The 19,180-nt window shown below is 30.7% G+C and overlaps 1 protein-coding gene across 1 annotated transcript; it reads left to right on the top strand.

Annotated features, from left to right (window-relative positions):
- The first annotated feature begins 1,656 nt into the window (after positions 1 to 1,656).
- Positions 1,657 to 2,799, top strand: LOC115724633 (fatty acid desaturase 4-like 1, chloroplastic). The gene has a single exon (XM_030653965.2). The coding sequence runs from the start codon at positions 1,760 to 1,762 to the stop codon at positions 2,534 to 2,536; it is 777 nt and encodes a 258-aa protein (XP_030509825.2). The 5' UTR covers positions 1,657 to 1,759; the 3' UTR covers positions 2,537 to 2,799.
- Positions 2,800 to 19,180: the final 16,381 nt, after the last annotated feature.

The following is a 19,180-nucleotide window of genomic DNA, read 5'->3' on the forward strand; positions in this document are numbered from 1 at the left end:
ATGTCGGAGAGACAACGAAGACCTCTGGAGTTAAAACTATAAAGATGACAGAGATGGCACCCAAAGCCACATGACGGTATTCCCAAGATGGGGATGATATGTACCCCCATTTTGGGGAAATCAACTCGGGAGTTGGTCCAACCAACGATCTCAAAGAACTTTCCCCTCAACATAGCGAACCTGACAAATTGTCAAGATTGGAATAAACTTAACAAAGGTCTTGAGTGAGATGCTCATGGCTTGCCTCAAGAGAAATCATGAATTTTCTTTCTTGGTCGCATGAGGACATGATTGATCTCATGCCCTCGACATAGACAAAGTAAACTTCAGGCTTGTACAATAAAACACAGGCTCCTTGACAAAGAGCGTTCCAAAGCTCTCAAGGAAGAAGTTGAAAGACTACAGGAGAACAACTTTATTAGGGAAGCTTTCTATTTGGTATGGGTATCCAACCCTATTATGGTGCCTAAACCAAATGGAAAGTGGAGAACTTACATCGACTTCACCGATCTCAACAAAGCATACGATAAAGACTATTTCCCACTACCACAAATTGATCAACTAATGGATCCGACAGCTAGCCATGAACTTCTCACATTCATGGATGTCTATTGTGAATACAACCAAATCAACATACCCGCATCAAATGAAGAGCAAACTAGTTTTCGAAACAACATCAGGCTTTATTGTTACAAAGTAATGTCCTTTGGACTCAAGAATCCATTTGCTACTTATCAAAGACTAGTCAAATGTGTGTTCCATAACAAAATCAGGAACAAAATATGAAAGTCTATGTCGATGATATGCTGGTTAAGTCAAAAATATCCAAAAACCACATTAAAGACCTAGAGGAGTGCTTCAACATCCTGGGAGAATATTGAATGAAACTCAACCCTCTAAAATTTTCCTTCATCATCCAATCAGGAATGTTTCTTAGATTTATTTTCAACTCAAAAGGGATTGAAGGGAATTCAAAAAAAAATATAAAGGTCTTACAAGACATGAAGTCACCATCACGGATAAAAGACGTGAAAAGTCTAACCGGACGAATTAGTGCACTTAGCAGTTTCGTCTCCAAGTCAACCGATAAGTGTGTTCCCTTCTTTAATTTACTTAAAGGGAGCAGCAAGGAATTTGAATGGACTGATGAATGTGAGCAAGCCTTCCAAGCTCTCAAACATATGTAGCCAGGCCTCCGGTTCTATCCAAAAAATTAGATGGTGAAGAACTATGCATCTATTTGGCAATCATTGAGCATGCAGCCAGTGCTGCTCTGGTGCGTGAGGAAGAAGGGATACAACACTTTGTCTACTACATTAGCAAGCGTCTCATCAAGGTCAAGTGAAGGTATCCCCAATGAGAAGCTAGCCTATTGCTTGGTTCTAGCCTCCAAAAAGCTAAAGTCATACGTCCAAGCTCACACAGTCAAGGTACTAACTGACCAACCACTTAGGCAAGTGCTGATGAAGCCAGAAGCATCAGGGCACCTACTCAGTTGAACTAGATCAGTTTGAGATCACTTACCAGCCTTAAACATTTTATTATATTCGTATTTTTATTTCAGTCCATTATTACACTGATATTTCAATTCTTAATTTCTTCCACCTATTTTCATTATTACCAACCTTTTTAATTTCCTATATAAACGTAGTCACTTCTTTATTTTATTTTCTTGTAGTGGGAGTGAATGCGTGAGTGGAAAACTACATAAATTTACAAGCTATATTATTAAACAATATATTTGTAGATACATTCATTCATGTCGACCTTTACAGCCGAAAAAAAGCACCATACAATGGAATCCCAATACAACAACAACTCCAACACAATATCATCACCTAAGAATAACGAAACCCAGCTTGACCCAACCATGTTGTCCACATGGTCACATCGCGCATGGCTCGCATCCGGCTCCACCGCTGTGCTTCTATCTCTCGCTAAGCTAGCAATTGGTGTGACCAACTCTAAAGACCATAATTTTTGGCTGGTGGCCCTTAGTAGTACGGTTGCTTGTGTTGTTGGATTTGTGGTAGTTGACCTTGCATCTGGAGTGTACCACTGGGCAGCTGACAACTATGGCTGTGCCTCTACTCCAATCTTTGGCTACCAAGCAGAGGCTTTTCAACTCCACCATGAGTTCCCAATGAGGATTACTAGGCATGAGTTTGTTAATAGGACACATCCCTTTGCTTGCGTTGTCACTTTTCTTGTGCTCCCTATACACCTATTTTGGGACCATCCCATCATTCATGGATTTGTTGGTGTCTTCTTTGGCTGCGTTATTTTTACCCAACAATTTCACGTTTGGGCCCATGGTGCGAAGAATCAGCTTCCGCCACTTGTGGTTGCGCTGCAAGATCTTCACATCTTGGTAGGGCGTTCGCAACACGAAGCCCACCATAGGCCGCCTTATAACTGCAATTATTGCGTAATAAGTGGCTTTTGGAATGCTTTCTTGGATAAGAATAAAATTTTTAAAGCATTGGAAAAACTCTTATTTCTCAAATTTGGTGTCAAACCCAACTCTTGGTCCTAAAACTGATCTATACTGCTATAATTGTTATTAGTCACTATCACAGAGTTATAAGGAGTAAGTAACAGTTTCTTATAGTATTAAATAAAAATATAGTTATTATATATGCGATAGCAATCTCTAAAATAATACTCATATGATTGTAGGTACGCATGATACAATATGGGACTTCAAAGTTAAATAAAATATACAATATAATTTATAGCACTTTTTCTTTTAATTTTAATATAATTTTTATAAAGTAATAAGTTCTAATAGTTGTATCATATTTCTATTCGTGTTATGCAGGTTAATATTATTTAATTGATTGATCCTAACTAACTCATATATTTTGTGTCAAGAAATATCAATCCTAACCTGACTCATTGTATTTGTGTGTCGACTTGTGTATGTCAACTTTTCTAATTATCTTACCGTACAAGTACGCTTAACACGATTAATATCGCTTGTATGCTTATGATCATTTACTTTAATTTATAATGGGAAAAAAACAGAAAAATACAAAAAAAGGAAAAAAATTACAAAAATACTTTGGGCCGGCCCATTAAACATTTATACAGTCCACATACAAATATTTACAAAAATACCACATGCACTAAGCCTTCAGCTGTACAGAGCGAACCATGAAGATAAAAATACCTCGATCGTTTCAAAACCGCAAAACAACCAAAATAAAACCAAAACGAGGAAAATACAACTATTAATTCTGGCGAAATCAACTGGAAAAGAAGACCTGCAATGATCTAAACAGAAAATGACGAAAAAAAATCAGAAAAACTGTGAAGAAACTGAAATTACACATTTGTTTTCTGTTTTATTCGATCAAAATAACTCCCCCTAATATTGAAATCTATATTCATGAAATGTAGATCTGTAACAAACAGATCTGGAGCTCCCACCAAATCCAAAACAATGTATGATGTGAAAAATTTTAAAAAAAACCTCATGAATAATACATCTACTTTATATGCAGTTGCATTTTGATTGATTACTGGTTTCCAATATAAATATATTTTTTTAGAAACACAATAAGAAGAGTAAATTCGAATTAAGGTACAACCAGTTACGTATAAGTCTGTTTATTTTTTATTTTAGTTGCATTATCGTTTTATGATAGTTTATATATTATGCAGGAATTTAATTTGACGGGGACTAAGAAATAGTAGTTATACATAGTAAGTTTTGTGCAAATAGTTGCATATTAGTTTTATAATGAAATAACATATGCAAGTAGCAAAACTATAATAAAACTACAAAACAACTGTATACAAACTAAAATACAGGAAAAACTCTTTGAACATTAACATCCATGATAAATCTCATTGTTACCCATTGATGATATAAAAATGGATAGGAAACAACTAGATAAAAAACATATTAAAAAAAAAATACATACAGAAAGTGTTTACACTATTAAAAAACTATGCAAAAACTATTACAAACTGAGAAATCAATAAACACAAAATCCATAAAAGTTGAATGTGAAAAAATTTCAAAAATGGGGGAAAACCTAGAATAGCACAAACGAAATACACAAAACTGAGAAAAATGCAAAATACAACAAATTCTAGAAAAAAGGAAAAACTAAAAAGAAACGGTAAACAAACCTCATTTCGAAGACCACCACCAATATTATCGTTTTTTTTCAGCAACATCTTGAGTTATTTTTTCTTGGGCACCCACCTTCGATTTCTTCTTACGAGGAGCTCGACCACGCTTAGATAATGGAGGAGCAAAATCAGAGTCATCCCCCTCCATAACAGGTCGTTTACCCTTGTTCTTATTAGCTAAGGATTTCAAACCCATTTTAGAGCCTTTTTTTTTTTTTGAATGGGGGAAGGAGATGATGAAAAACAGGTAATAGCCATATATATACGGATTGAGAGAAAGAAATAGAAAGAGGGGAAACGATTATGAGATTCGGTTACTGGGATTTAAAAAAAAAAATTGAAGAACACAAAGAAGAGGGAAAATGGTGGGATCGTGGAGAGGGAATGTTCAGCAATGGAGGTTATTAAATTTAAAAAAAATGAAAAAGAAATGGAAAATAAAAGGAAAAAAAAAAGAAAGGGAAATGATGGATGGTTGATTGATTGATAGTGGTCACACACATGTTTGATGCATAGAAAGAGTGTAATGGAGGTTACTAAATTTTAAAAAAAAATGAAAAGAAATGGAAAATAAAAAGAAAAATAAGAAAAAAAGAAAGGGAAATGATGGATGGATGGTTGATTGATAGTGGTCACACACATGTTTGATGGATGGGAAGAGTGTGCATGTGGTAAAATAGTAATAAAATAAAGATAAAGGATATAAATGTTTAGTTTACCGTGTAGTGGTATTTAGGTAATAAAGTTATCATTTTATATTTTTGATGTAAAAATTTCATTTATAATCATGCTTGTAATAATAATTGAATATATATATATTTTTTTTGACTTTTTACCTAAATTATTCATTTTTTTTCAATAAAAAAAACAATATAGTAATAAAAATGTATAAAATTGTAATTAAATAACATTGATTAATGAAATACACTACACAATTTTTTCACTTTTAGTCACAATAAAAATAAAAATGTATAAAATTGTAATTAAATAACATTGATTAATGAAATACACTACAAAATTTTTTACTTTTAGTCACAATAAAATTTGTGACTAAAAGTGAAAAAAATTGTGACTAATTATAAGTAATGATTCATATGTTGTGACTAAAAGGTCCGTGGCTAAAAGTATTAGTCATAAAAATTACAATTTGTTGTGACCAAATGTATTTTTAGTCACAATACTTGTTGTGACTAAAACTAAACTAGTGACAACTTATAACTAAATATAATGTTTTAGTCACAAGTAATATTTGGTTGTGACTAAAAGTCATATTTAGTCACAAAAAAATTATGTTGTGACTAAAAAGTTGTCACGAAAAATAACAATTTTTTGTAGTGATAATTTATCAATAGTTATGTATACAATGAACAAAATTTTAATATCAATGAATTATCTATCTTAGATTATTGTAAATAATTTATTTTATGGAAATAAATAATAATTTAATTATAAATTAATAATTTTAATTATATATTTCATATAAACAGATTAATTCGTGTCGATTTCTTGTCACATAAGTCAAATTTAATCCGACCCAAATAATTATTGTATTATTCGGGTTCAATTCAATTTTGGCATGCATTTATTTTATATGACCTTAATCTGTAATAATTTATATCGAATTCGTGTCGTGTCATGACTCATGACTTTCTAAATTCCCACTAATAATATTAAATTTTATATGTGTTTTGCAATATGTATTTCAAATCAATTTTATTTTGTGGTGAATAATATTATATTTACTTTTAGGTAAAATAAAATCTTTCTAAATTTTAGGTTCAAATTTTGTAATGTATAATATTAGAGCAGTTGCAGTAGAGAGAAGCCAAAATAGCTAAATAGTACATACAAAAAGAATCTAAAGGTACTCCAAGAAATGTTGTATTATACAAATTTTTCACCTACAGGCAGCTACTATACTTATAGAATACTGTTGCTCCTTTAAAATTATTTTAATAGTTTTGGCTTTAATTTTGACAACTGTGCAACATCAATCGCATTAGAGTAGCTAAAATTGTTAATAGCTAAAAGATGAAAATTGTTAAAAAAAAAATTATTCTATCAAATGAGCTATTTTAGCTAAAAAAAATTAAATTTATAAATACCGCTTAGCTACATGTACAGAAGTACTATTTATTGAGCTATAAATATTATAATTAATTATTGAAATTTTTTTGTAGTATATATGTATGTGCTATTATTATATTTATTTATTTAATTTTTAAAATGAATAAAATAAATAAAATAAATAATTTATATATTTAATAAAGACGGTATAGAGAATCTGATATATAATGTAATGTAAATTTGTCACTAAAATATAAAAAGTGAAATTTTAATAAAGTATTTTAAAAAATTGAATAGAAATTAATGTAAGTGCTCTAAGCTAATTTTGTACATTGATCAATTTATCTTGTATTCCTTCTATATTATTGAAGAGGTGAATTAAGCTACTTTTTCTATGGTTTATAGTGGTTTAGTTTAATACTAAATAAATCTCACCCTTTCCTTTATCCAATAAATATTTGGATTTTTTGTAAAATATATTTTTATTCCTAAATTAATAAATTTTCTTTACTTTATAAGTTTAGATTTATTTCAAGTATAACATAAGATAACATAATTAATTATAGGAATTATTACATAAAAAATATAAATTGATACTTTCTTTACAAAAATACCTCTATAAGATGTGGGCAACATTTATACTTTTTATATGATTTTAATTACCAAAATACCACTTACACTATCACTTACACAATCAGACAACAATTACAGGGTGGTTACTGCGTGGTTGCACGGTAGTTGCTGCGTGGTTGCACGGTAGTTGCATCAGACGATGGTTGCAGGGTGGTTGCTCGGTGCGTGGTTGGCCGAAGGTTGCATCAGACGAAGGTTTCAATCAAACAAAAGTTTCTCGGTGGTTGTTGGGTGGTTGGCCGAAAGTTGCATCAGACGAAGGTTTCAATTAGACGAAATAACTGTTAACAAAATATTTATGCAACTGTAATGCAACTATAATGCAACTATTGTGAAACATTAAAAATTAGAACAGTGTTTCCGTGTATGTAACTCTATCTACATGTCTCTTTATGATTTAATATGAACAAATTTACCATTAGAAATTTGGAAAACAATAAAAATACACCAGGATAAATATTTTACTATAGTATTGATGTAATTTTTTTGGATTATACTTGAGTTGGATTTTGGAAACTCCAGATCAAATTTTGAGATCTGCCTTTCATGGATTTAAAAATTGAAATCAGGACATTAGTTTTATGCAATTAAACTGAATTTCCAGTTGAATTTTAGTTTTGTAGTAGTTTTTCTACACTTTTTTTATGAATTCAAAAAACCCCTATTTTGATTGATTCTAGTATTCTTCTCAGGTGAAGTTTTCGGAATTAATGGTGGTTCTCTTTTTAGTTGAATTTTTGTTTCGGTTGCGTTGGGTTGCTGCATGGTTGCGCGATGGTTGCGCGATAGTTGCCCAGAAAGCATGTATCCTGAGTTGAAGGTATGTGTAAGTGGTATTTCTGTAATTTTTTTTATTTGAGTTGTATATTTGTTTATTTGGTCAGCTGGAAGTATTTTTGTAATATTATTAATTTTTTTTGGTTAAAATTAAAAAAAAATCCTTAATTATATATGACATAATATACAATGTAATAAAAATAATGCGAGTGTATAAAAGTGATTTCATCAATATATAAACATAAACATTGATAAAGTTATGTGAAAGAAAAAAAAAAGGAGAAATCGTCCGTTTTTAGAAAGGAAAAGCATAAGAGTGAAACTAAGGTGGCGTTTGGTTGGAAGTAATGAAATAGAATGGAATGGAAAGAAAACAATTTTCATTCCATTCTTTTGTTTGGTTGCATTTTAAAGTATTAGAATGACATTCCAATGGAATGCTCTTTCCACTATTTTGGTGGAATGGCTATTCCATTTTAAAAATGAAGGAATGACCATTCCAATGTAACAAGAAAAAAAAATTAATTATTTTTTTATCAATTTTTTTTATACATTTTAAATTTTATTCCATTCCATCCCTATTCCTATTTCCATTCCCACTCCTATTTCTATATTTTCATTCCTCCCAACCAAATGCCTCCTAAGTTCGAAACAGCCTGAGCAACAGAGCTTGGTAAGCGAAACAGAGAAGAAAGTGTGCAAAGGAATAGGAGAATAGAGCCACGTAGACCAATCAAAGGAGAGAATAGAGACTAATTCCAATCTATAAATTAAAGATCCTGACATTCTTGACCACACTAGCCTAGTCATTAATTACTCTGCTAAATTGCTCCTCCAAGAGTACTATTTTTCTCAAATCCAAGATCACAAACCGAAAGGGGAACAACTATCGATTTAGGAAAAATTGAGCAATAGAACAAAGTTGTAATAATCTTTGCATGAGATAATCCTAGGGTAAAGAATTCAATATGAAAATACAAATTTATGTTAGACTTTTTATTTGGGCTTACATTAAATTTTATTGGTTTTATTAAAACTTGGGTTGATTGGATAGTTCTTTGCTGTGTTAGCCCATATTGTTGGTGATCACTTGTTAATGGGCTTAGCATCTGTGTGTAAAGTCTAGGTGAAGCAGAAGTGTGGGCTTTCTAGTTGACTGAAGCCTTTGATGAGCAGGCCCAGTCCAACTAGGGTTTTGTAGCTAAGTCCCCTCCCTAACTCTATAAATACATATTTTCTCATCACAATTGTATACCTTTTGATAATCAGATAAATAAACTGCTTCTGATTTAGAGATCTAGGGAGGAAGACTTAGTTGATAGTATTGCACTATCAAAGTGGAGTAACTGCTGTGGATCAAACAGAGATAATTGCTATGGATCAATCAGGTACACATACCTAATTATTATATCTTATTATTGTGTTCTATGTTATATACAAATTGATCTTGGGTTAATTGTTAATTTATCTAACATGTGGTATCAGATTGCCAATTGTATATGATCTAGAACCTATAATTTGTATAACTATGTATATGTTAATTTTCTTCAATTACATATTAATTTCGTTATTATTTTATGTTGAATTTTTTTTGTTTTTCAATCTTAAAAGTTTAGGGGTTTTATTCCTCATTAAATTATCTTTCTTTTGATATATTATTTGCATAAAATTATTGAGTGATTTAGGAGAATTTTAAGATTAAACTTTTAGGGTTTATATATTTTCTTTATGAAATTAGTTTTGTGTTTTTTAATTCTATTGATTATAATCTGAAATTAATTGTGCATATCTCATCAATCATTGATTTAAAAGGTTTATAAAAGTTTAATTTCTGAATTGGATCAAATTTTCGGGTTACTTTGCTTCTTTAGTTTTTGGATTAGTTTTAATTTAGATCTACCTAAGTTTATGTGTTGTTGCATGAAATTAATACCATAAATCTATTAGAAATTGTAAACCAATCAAAATCCCTCTTTTTCCCGTCCGTTTCGTCACTTTTATGGCCGCAATTTCATCCCGACCCGACCGGGTTTGAACCGGGTCGCACAAGATCCATGTTGCAGCCATGGAAGCTGCTGGAGGTTGAAGACAACCCGCTGGGACGAAGCCCACTCGCGGCTGCCGGAGAGTGAGAGAGAGTGAGGTAGTTTCGTGACTCCGTTTTCGACAATTCTTTTTTCCAGCATTATTAGAATTTGATTTCTGATTTTTTGGTGATTTTTAATTAATTTTTTGACGCAATTTAATAATTATTATAATTTTAATGATAATTATGCAGTTAAAAAATTATTAAAAATAATTTTTGATGATTTTTCAAAATCCGTAAATCATAGAAAATTTTTTGGGTTTCTTCTCGTTCCGTATGACATAGTCACTCTCTTATTTGATTTATCTTGACTATGTAATCTCCACCAATATTCTTTATTTCACATTTTTCCATTATTTGTTGTTCTAAAATTTTAAAACTTGATTGTTTGATACAAAAATAATGTGTTATGGTGGACACTTTATTTTTTGATTATCAATATAATAAAAGCAATTATATATCTCTTTTGGAAATTTGGTTGAAAATTATTCATTTTTAATGATTGTTTTATCACCAAATTTCACATGTTGAAGAAAATATTATATCTTTTGGTTGACTATATGTGTAATTACTTGCCCAAAGGTAGTATTTACATATATTAGTTCACATTCCATGAAGTGAGTTAATATTAAATGTATATATTTTAATTATTTGCCCAAAGGTAATAATTTAAATATATAAATTTATTATTATTTTTTGCTTGAATTAATGCATATTTTTAAGAAATTTATTTGCCCAAAGGTAATAAAATTCTTAAATGATATGTATTTTTTTCTTTGTTGTTAACTTCATGAAGGTAGATCGTGTGTGTGTTATATTCTCACCCCAAAGGGGAGTTTATAATGACCAGTTGACTCTACAATATTTTCTAATGCATTGCTCATATTGCTTATTCAAGTTTTAATTTTTTGAATTTCGCGGTCTCCTTTCTGCGAACAACAATAACGTTTTCATCTGAATTCTGAATGCTTCCAACTTTAAGACATGGAAACGAGATGTAAAAATTACTTTAGGCATAATATATTTGGACTTATGCCTTTGAGAAGAAAAATCTGCTGATCTTATTCTAATATCAGAATTGTTGCCCAAAAATTCTTCATGCACATTGGAAAAATTCAAATCATCTTAGTCTCATTGCTATGAACCGTTTAATTCCTGAACATCTTTTGATGGTTTGCCAAACACCTCAAATACTAATGAGTTTTTCAAAGTAGTAGAAAAACTATTTCACACTAGTGAAATCGCTAAAGCTGGACATCTTATGGATGAAATGGCAACCATTAAGTATGAAAAATCAAAGGAGTGCGAGGTTTTATTCTGAAAATTATTCATGTTCAGTCCGAGTTGAAAGAACATAATATTCCTCTTCCCGGATTTTACACCATTCTTTAAGTTCTTCATGAACTCCCTACCTCTTTTAGCTTTATCAAGACTGCCTAAACACTTATAATAAAGCATGGAGTGTTAGTGACCTTATTTCTCAGTGTGTAGCTGAAACAAGCAAGATAACAAATTGAAAAGAATGAGTCTTCTCACTTTGTTTCTCACCTCAAGCCTAACAAAGGATAAAGAAAATATGAAAAGAAACAACCACAACCAGAGGCTAAGGGATCTCAAGCAAATAAGTGAGAGGGAGTCAAAGCTTAAAGTGGCACTTATGTTGGAGTTGATGTTATCTATGTTGGCACACTTATTCTTGAATTACAGTTTAGTGTTCAGATTATTTTGAACAGTAATTTCGTGATTCCTACTTTTAAAGTAATTCAGTTTCGCTTCCGCTTTTAGTTAAACAATGAATTTCTTTTCTTTTTGCCAATTATAGTGTTGACATTATGTTTGACTCCGAATAATTGGAAACTATTTTTACTCTGATATTCTTTTTAAATTATCATTGACTTCCTCAGCTTCCTTTTTTAATGTTGTGAATATTGTGGATAAGAAATCTTATATTAAGATAACATCCTTATTATTATGGCACGATAGATCGGGTCATATTTCTAAAGAAAGAATTGATCGATTCCTTCTAGCTAAAATTCTTCCTCCTGTTGATGTTTCTGGTTGGAATACTTGTGCTGATTGTACTTGTGAAAAATTGACTAAAATAAGAAAGCAGACTGCTATCTATAGTCACTCTTTATAAGAGATTATCCACAATGACATCAGTGGACCTTATTCCACCACGTTGTGTAGAAACAAGTATTTTATAACTTTTATCGATATTTTTTTCTTCTTTCTTCTTATGGTCTCACCTACCTGATCAAAGACAATCCAACGCTTTTGATAAAGTCAAAATCTTTCGAAATGTTCTTGAGAAATAATTGGGCAGAGTCATAAAATTTGTTCATTTTCATCGCGGAGGAGAATATTCTGGTTGTTATAAAGAATCTAAACAACACATGAGGCCTTTTGCTGAATATTTTCCAGAAAATTGTGTAGTTTCTCAATACAATATGTTAGGTTCACTGAGCAAAATGGCGTTGTTGAAAGGAGAAATCACACTCTCATGGATATGGTTAGAAGCATGATGAGTAGATCAAATCTTCCAGAGTTTTTATGAGGTGAAGCACTCATGACTGCAACTTATATTTTAAATCGTGTTCCCAGTAAATTTGTCCCCAAAATCCTTTTGAGTTGTGGACTAGGCGAAAGCCTAATCTAAATCATCTTCGTGTATGTGGTTGTCCAGCTTAAGTAAGGATTTATGTTCCTAATTTGAAACATTAGATCCAACTACAGTTTGTTGTTATTTCATTGGTTATCCAATGCAATCAAAAGGCTATCGCTTTTACTGTCCTACTCGTGGTACGCGAATTGTTGAATCGCAGACTGCTAAATTTTTAGAATTTGATGTTGCTGAAAATATTCCTTCAACATCTCTTGAAACGGGAGAGTCATCTAAAGGAATTTTTATTCCTATGTCTTTTTCAAGAGATGATAATAATAACAGTCTTATTCTTACTCTAGTTAATAACACTCCCATTACTGATGAATATATTGCTCCTAATATCTAAGATGACGAGGGTCCTATTATTGATGAGGAACCTATTATTGAAGAAGGTTTTGTTGTTGATGAGGGTTAGAGAAATCTAATTGTGGAATATGCCATTCAAAATGATGGTCAACAAATAGAGGTTATTCCAGAAGTACCTCCTATATGGAGATCTCAAAGACAAAAGATGTCAATAACGTGTGATGATAATTTTATTTACCTTGGAGAAGGAGAATATGATACTGATCATTTTGTGGATCTTGTCACTTTTAGTGAAGCACTTAATAGTCCACATTCTTCAAAATAGATAAAAGCTATAGCTGATGAGTTTAAGTTCATGGACAAAAATAATGTATGGGAGTTTGTTCTATTACTTGATGGTTTTAAACCAATAGGTTGTAAGTGAATTTTTTAAGAACTAAAAGGGATAAAAAGGGACATATTGAAAGGTTTAAAGCGTGTTTAGTGGCTAAAGGCTTTACTCAAAGAGAAGGTATTGATTACACTCAAAATTTTCTCACCTGTTTCCACTAAAGATTCATTCAGAATTATTATGGATTTAGTTGTGCACTCTGATTTACAGTTACATCAAATGATTGTTAAAACTGTTGTTCTGAATGGAGAATTGAGTGAGCAAGTCTATATGTCTCAACTTGAAGGCTTCGAGGAAAATAGAAATGGCAATTTGGTTTGAAAATTGAAATGATCCATTTATTGTCTCAAACAAGCATCTCACCAGTGGTACTTGAAGTTTGATAAGGTTGTGACACTGTTGGGTTTCATCGAGAACAAGTTTGACTAGTGTATTAATATGAAGAACAGTGGGAGTCATCATATTTTTTTCTTGTTCTTTATGTAGACGATATTTTACTTGCCAGTAATGATTTGTCATTACTAAATGAGACCAAAAGTTTTCTGTCTACCAATTTTGATATGAAAGATCTTGGAGAGGCATCTTATGTTTTGGGGATTGAGATCCATCGTGACAGGAAAAGTTCTTGGCTTATCTCAAGAAAGCTTACATTAATCTTGTGCTCAAAAGGTTCAACATGGATTTGTGTAAAGCTGGTTTCGTTCCTATTCTGAAAGGGATAAATTTACTAAGCAACATTGTCCCAAGAACAACTTAAAAAGAGAAGCAATGCAGAATATCCCATATGCAAGTTTGATGTATGCTTAGGTTTGTAATAGACCTGATATTGTTTTCATGGTCGATGTTCTTGAAAGATATTTATCTGATCCTGGCCATGATCATTGGGTTGCAGCCAAGAAAGTTTTTGAGATATTTGCAAAGAACAAAGAGTTTTATGCTTGTGTATAAGCATGTCGACAATCTCCAAGTTGTTGGTTATTCAGATTCAGATTTTGGTGGTTGTGTAGATGATTTAAAGTCAACTTCTGGCTATATTTTCACCTTGGCTGGTGCTGCTATTTCTTGGAAGAGTGTTAAACAGGCTTTGATCACATCATCTACTATGTATGCTGAGTTTGTTGCATGTTATGGGGCATCTTTGCAAGCTTTGTGGCTGAAGAATTTTATTTCGAAGATACGAGTGGTTGATCCTATTTCCTCTCCTATACTAATCTATTGTGATAATAATATTGTTGTTTTCTTTTCAAAGAATAATGAGATTAGTAGTGCTTCCAAATATAAGGAAATAAAGTATCTCACTATTAAAGACTTGGTTAAGAAAGGAGACATTGTGATAGAATATTGAAAGACCAAGTTGATGTTTGCAGATTCTCTAACCAAAGGATTAAGTGCCATATTGTTTGATAACATGTTGTTGATATGAGCATTTTATAATCTTTTGCTCCTTTGGGTTAGTGGGAGTTTCTTGTTTTATCTTTTGAGATTACATTTATATGTAATTTACTTGTTGATGTTATGAACTACTTTGTGGGCCAATAATTTTGATTATTGGATGTTTATGCTTTCAGTTAGGCTTTGTTATATTCTCGAGAATAATTGAATTGAAAGCATGTAGTTCATATCTTGTTGTGATCATTGTATATTAAGTATATTTGCTTAATGACAATGATATTTTGTTGGCTTAATTCTTAAGCAAATTTAGTGACACTGACTTATTTATTAAGTTGTGTATGTTTAATTTCACTGGCTTATTTATTAAGCATCACGACATCAGTGAAATTGAGGACTGATAAGGATATTATGTTATTTTAAATTGATCACATGTTGAACATAAATCCTTACCACACTACTAGACTTATTGACCATGTCGATTTAATACTTTGGTATTTGTGATTATGAATGTCTTTTGTTGAGTTAAAAACAATATGATTGTCATAGTTCATTATCAAAGGTTAAATTGGACCGGTATGTTGAGATGCTATCAGAGAACTATCATTTTTTAAAGTGGCCACAAATGTTTTCCTGTTGTTCAACCCATGAGTCGTTTTCAAATAAAATTATTTTAATATAATATATATATGTATTAAAATTAATGTAGCCCAAGTGGGAGAATGTTAGACTTTTTATTTGGGCTTACATTAAATTTTATTGGTTTTATTAAAACTTGGGTTGATTGGATAGTTCTTTGCTGTGTTAGCCCATATTGTTGGTGATCACTTGTTAATGGGCTTAGCATCTGTGTGTAAAGTCTAGGTGAAGCAGAAGTGTGGGCTTTTCTAGTTGACTGAAGCCTTTGATGAGCAGGCCCAGTCCAACTAGGGTTTTGTAGCTAAGTCCCCTCCCTAACTCTATAAATACATATTGTCTCATCACAATTGTATACCTTTTGATAATCAGATAAATAAACTGCTTCTGATTTAGAGATCTAGGGAGGAAGACTTAGTTGATAGTATTGCACTATCAAAGTGGAGTAACTGCTGTGGATCAAACAGAGATAATTGCTATGGATCAATCAGGTACACATACCTAATTATTATATCTTATTATTGTGTTCTATGTTATATACAAATTGATCTTGGGTTAATTGTTAATTTATCTAACAATTTATTGTTGAGCTAATTTTTAGCATTAACAGTTAGGATTGTTTATGGAATCACAACTAGGCTATAGTCTAGGATGGGATCCAAGAAAGTGTCAAAGAATGCATAGAAAGCTATGGTTGCAAGTGAAAGAAATGCATTAAATCGGATCGTTGATCCAACCACTACTCTGGCAGCGGAGTTGCGAGAAATAAACCAAAGGATGAATGCACACAATAAGCACAACAACGAACTGTGAGGCCTCTCAGGTGAGAAATTTTGACAGCATATCTTAGACATGGAAAAATTAACAGTTTATTAAAAATTTAATTATTATTTATTGATTATATGTACATTAGTAGAAAATAAGATAAATTGTTAAAAATAGGCATTAGAGAGATAATTTCTGAATTACAAAGATTTTATTGAATTCTAAGTGTGTCGTGCATGTTATTTATGAATTTTAATATTTTTATATTTTACAGTAGAATTCGACGATTTAGCCAATAGTGTCACTACAATACGAATTAGTATCTTATAATTAGTGGGACAAATTTTATGGATAGTTTGAATATCGTGATTACGCGGGATAGGTTGTTATGATTATTTTACCTCTATATTTTAAAGGTTTCTTAAAGGTGAAGTAAGCACATTATGGTAATTTAGCCATTTAAGCTTTAATTGAATAATGTCGAGTTAGTGGATTTTGTAGTAATTAAAGAAGCTTTATGCTGAATAATATGAGTTAAATAAAAATAGAATTGAGTTAGATTAACATAAAAAAAAATAATAATAAATACGTCACTCTCTCCTCACTCATACCCTCTCTTTTTTGGCCCTAGAAACCCCAAGAACCACATAAGAAGTTTCAGCCAATTTAATCCGATGTTCTTTGGAATTCAGTAAGGTTTTGGAAGAGGAAAGTGCTAGCTAATCCAAGGTAAGTCTTAGTTCTCTTTTTTCTTTGATTTTGTGAAGGAAAGCTTGGTTTTGATGCATGAGTTTGACATTTTAGTTTTCTTAGGATTTGAGGTTGTTATGATTGTTTTGGGGTCTGAGTTATGATTGTTTGTGTTAGTTTTGAGAAATTTTGGTGGATGTAGCATGGTTTGAGCTAGGTTTGAGTTTTTGAACTCAAACTTAGCTCAACAATGGTCATTTTGGTTTTAGGGGTTTAATGATGTGACTTTATTTGGTTTTTTAAAGACACTAATTCTAATATGGCTAGTTTGTTATCAAAAAAAAAAATTATAATATGGCTAGTTTTAGTGATGCTGATAGGGCAGGTAATACGGATGATAGAAAAAGTACTATTTGTGGATGTTTCTATCTTGGAAATAATCTCATTTCAAGGCATAATAAGAAGCAAAACTCGAGCTCCCTGTCTATAGTAGAGGCTAAGTACATTGGGTAGTTATTGTACCTAACTGTTATGGATGAAACAAATTAAATGATGGGATATTATAGTTTTAATTTGAAAACTTTAACTATTTTCTGTGATAACACTAGTGCTATAAATATTTTTAAAAATCTTGTTCAACACTCTTGCTCTAAGCACATCGACATCAATTATCACATTATTATAGAGCTTGTGGAAAATAAAATTTTTGTCTTAGATTATGTTGAAACTAGCAAACAAATTGCAATTTTACTAAAGCTATTGACTCGGTTTGTTTAATTTCTCTAAGGATATCTTTAGGGATTTGTACTGTTTAATTTTTGTGCACTTCATGGTTATTGAATTTTTGCTTTAACTCAATGATCATAATACTTTGTCTTTGTTTTTAAACCAGAAGAAAAGCCCAAACTTAAAAGAATTTTAGTCATTATTTTTATTGCTAATGTTTTTAGTATAATATTTTCATACAGGTTTAGTTTAGGAAAAGTTTTCACTCCACCTAAGAATATTTGAGTTCTTCCAACAGTGTTATGTAAGTTACCATTTTCAAAAGTTGAAAAATGTAATAAAAACTGTGCGTTCGAGCTCCATTGGAAGAATAAAACTACCTATCTCAATGTGTGAAAGTCTTCTCTGAGTAAGTTGATACTACAGTAGAACCTCTATCCAAGAATACACTTGGGACCAAGAAAATAATATTCTAATTGAGAGGTTATAACTAAATAGAGTTACACTTGAAAAAAAAATCAAAATATAAAAAAATATCAATGTAACAAAATTACCAATAAACAATTCTTAATACTATATTATATTAGAATTATATTCGAGTACATATAATATTTATACATGTACTATAATTTGAAATAAAATTATTAATTCTACATAAATAAATTTATAAAATATACGTATATATTTTTTTAAGATGTAATTATTCTTATATAGAGGTATATTTTATTAATACGGGACTTGAAAAATGTATAACTAATTACAATATAGAGGTTATTCTTATTTATAACTGGCCCAAATTGGGACTTCATTTATTTATAACAAATTAGAGGTTATTCTTCAATAGAGTATTCTTAGATAGAGGTTCTACTGTATATAATTAGGAGTTATGTAAAGGATACACTACCATTGAAAAGGGCTACCATTGAGGCAGTGTGACAGAGTCTCTATTGGTTACGTATACTTAGAAAAAGTCTTTTTGACAACTTGGGCATTGTTCTCTACTTTCACTTTTACACACATATGCTTGACACAATTTTTGAAAAAAATTATAAATTAAAAAATAGTATTTGTAAAGCTATTACATACTCCTTGAATTTCTTAAAATATTTTTGGTGGCTGACTTAAATCCTTTTCTTACAAAACTTGTATGCTTTTATTACACTAGTTCATCATTAGCGTAGAATAATTTATGTGCATTCTTATGAGTTAAATATTTTCATTAGGAACAAAGACAAAGCGGGCATGGTGTTCATTTTTTGTTTGGCAAAAATTTCAAGATTTATTTTTATTTTGCTTATAATATTAAAAAAAACGTGACTGATTGTTGATGAGTTTTTTTTAAAATACTTGTTTTCTTGTGTTTGTTTTGTTTCATTATTTTCTTGGATAACATTTTTGCTCTAAAGTGTTAATTGGTATTTTATGTACGTTTAAGTGTTCTTTTTATTCTCTCTTTTTCTTTAATTATTTTTCTGTTTCATTATTTTTTTGGACAATTTTTATGCTTTAAAGTGTCGATTAGTGTTCCATGTGTTTTTAGTATTTTTTGTTTCTCTTTTAGCTTTTCGGTTTTTTTTTTAAGAAAGAGAGCATAAATTGAAAAAATTAAATAAAAAAAGAACATATTTTTTTCGTGGATGATATGATATGAGATATATTTTTTTTGTTTTATATTTTCAATTTTTGTGGGTTTTTTTTTTTTTTGGAAACATATACTTATTGCTAATTTTTATTTTGTTTCCTTTAATCCTTTTTTTCAATTGGTCTAAGGTTGGTAGGAATTTTTTATTTTTAATTTTTAATTTTTAATTTTGTAGGATGTGTCTTTATTTTCTCTTTTGTGATTTTAGGAAACAAGTGTATTAATTAAAAATTGTATTATTTGTTTTATTTTTGGTGGCATTCT

Source organism: Cannabis sativa, chromosome 6, assembly GCF_029168945.1.
Source record: "Cannabis sativa cultivar Pink pepper isolate KNU-18-1 chromosome 6, ASM2916894v1, whole genome shotgun sequence".
Taxonomy (NCBI): Eukaryota; Viridiplantae; Streptophyta; class Magnoliopsida; order Rosales; family Cannabaceae; genus Cannabis; species Cannabis sativa.

Bases quoted from the DNA above. Each gene is read 5' to 3' on its own strand.
- LOC115724633 (XM_030653965.2), top strand. From the start codon at position 1,760: ATGTCGACCTTTACAGCCGAAAAAAAGCACCATACAATGGAATCCCAA.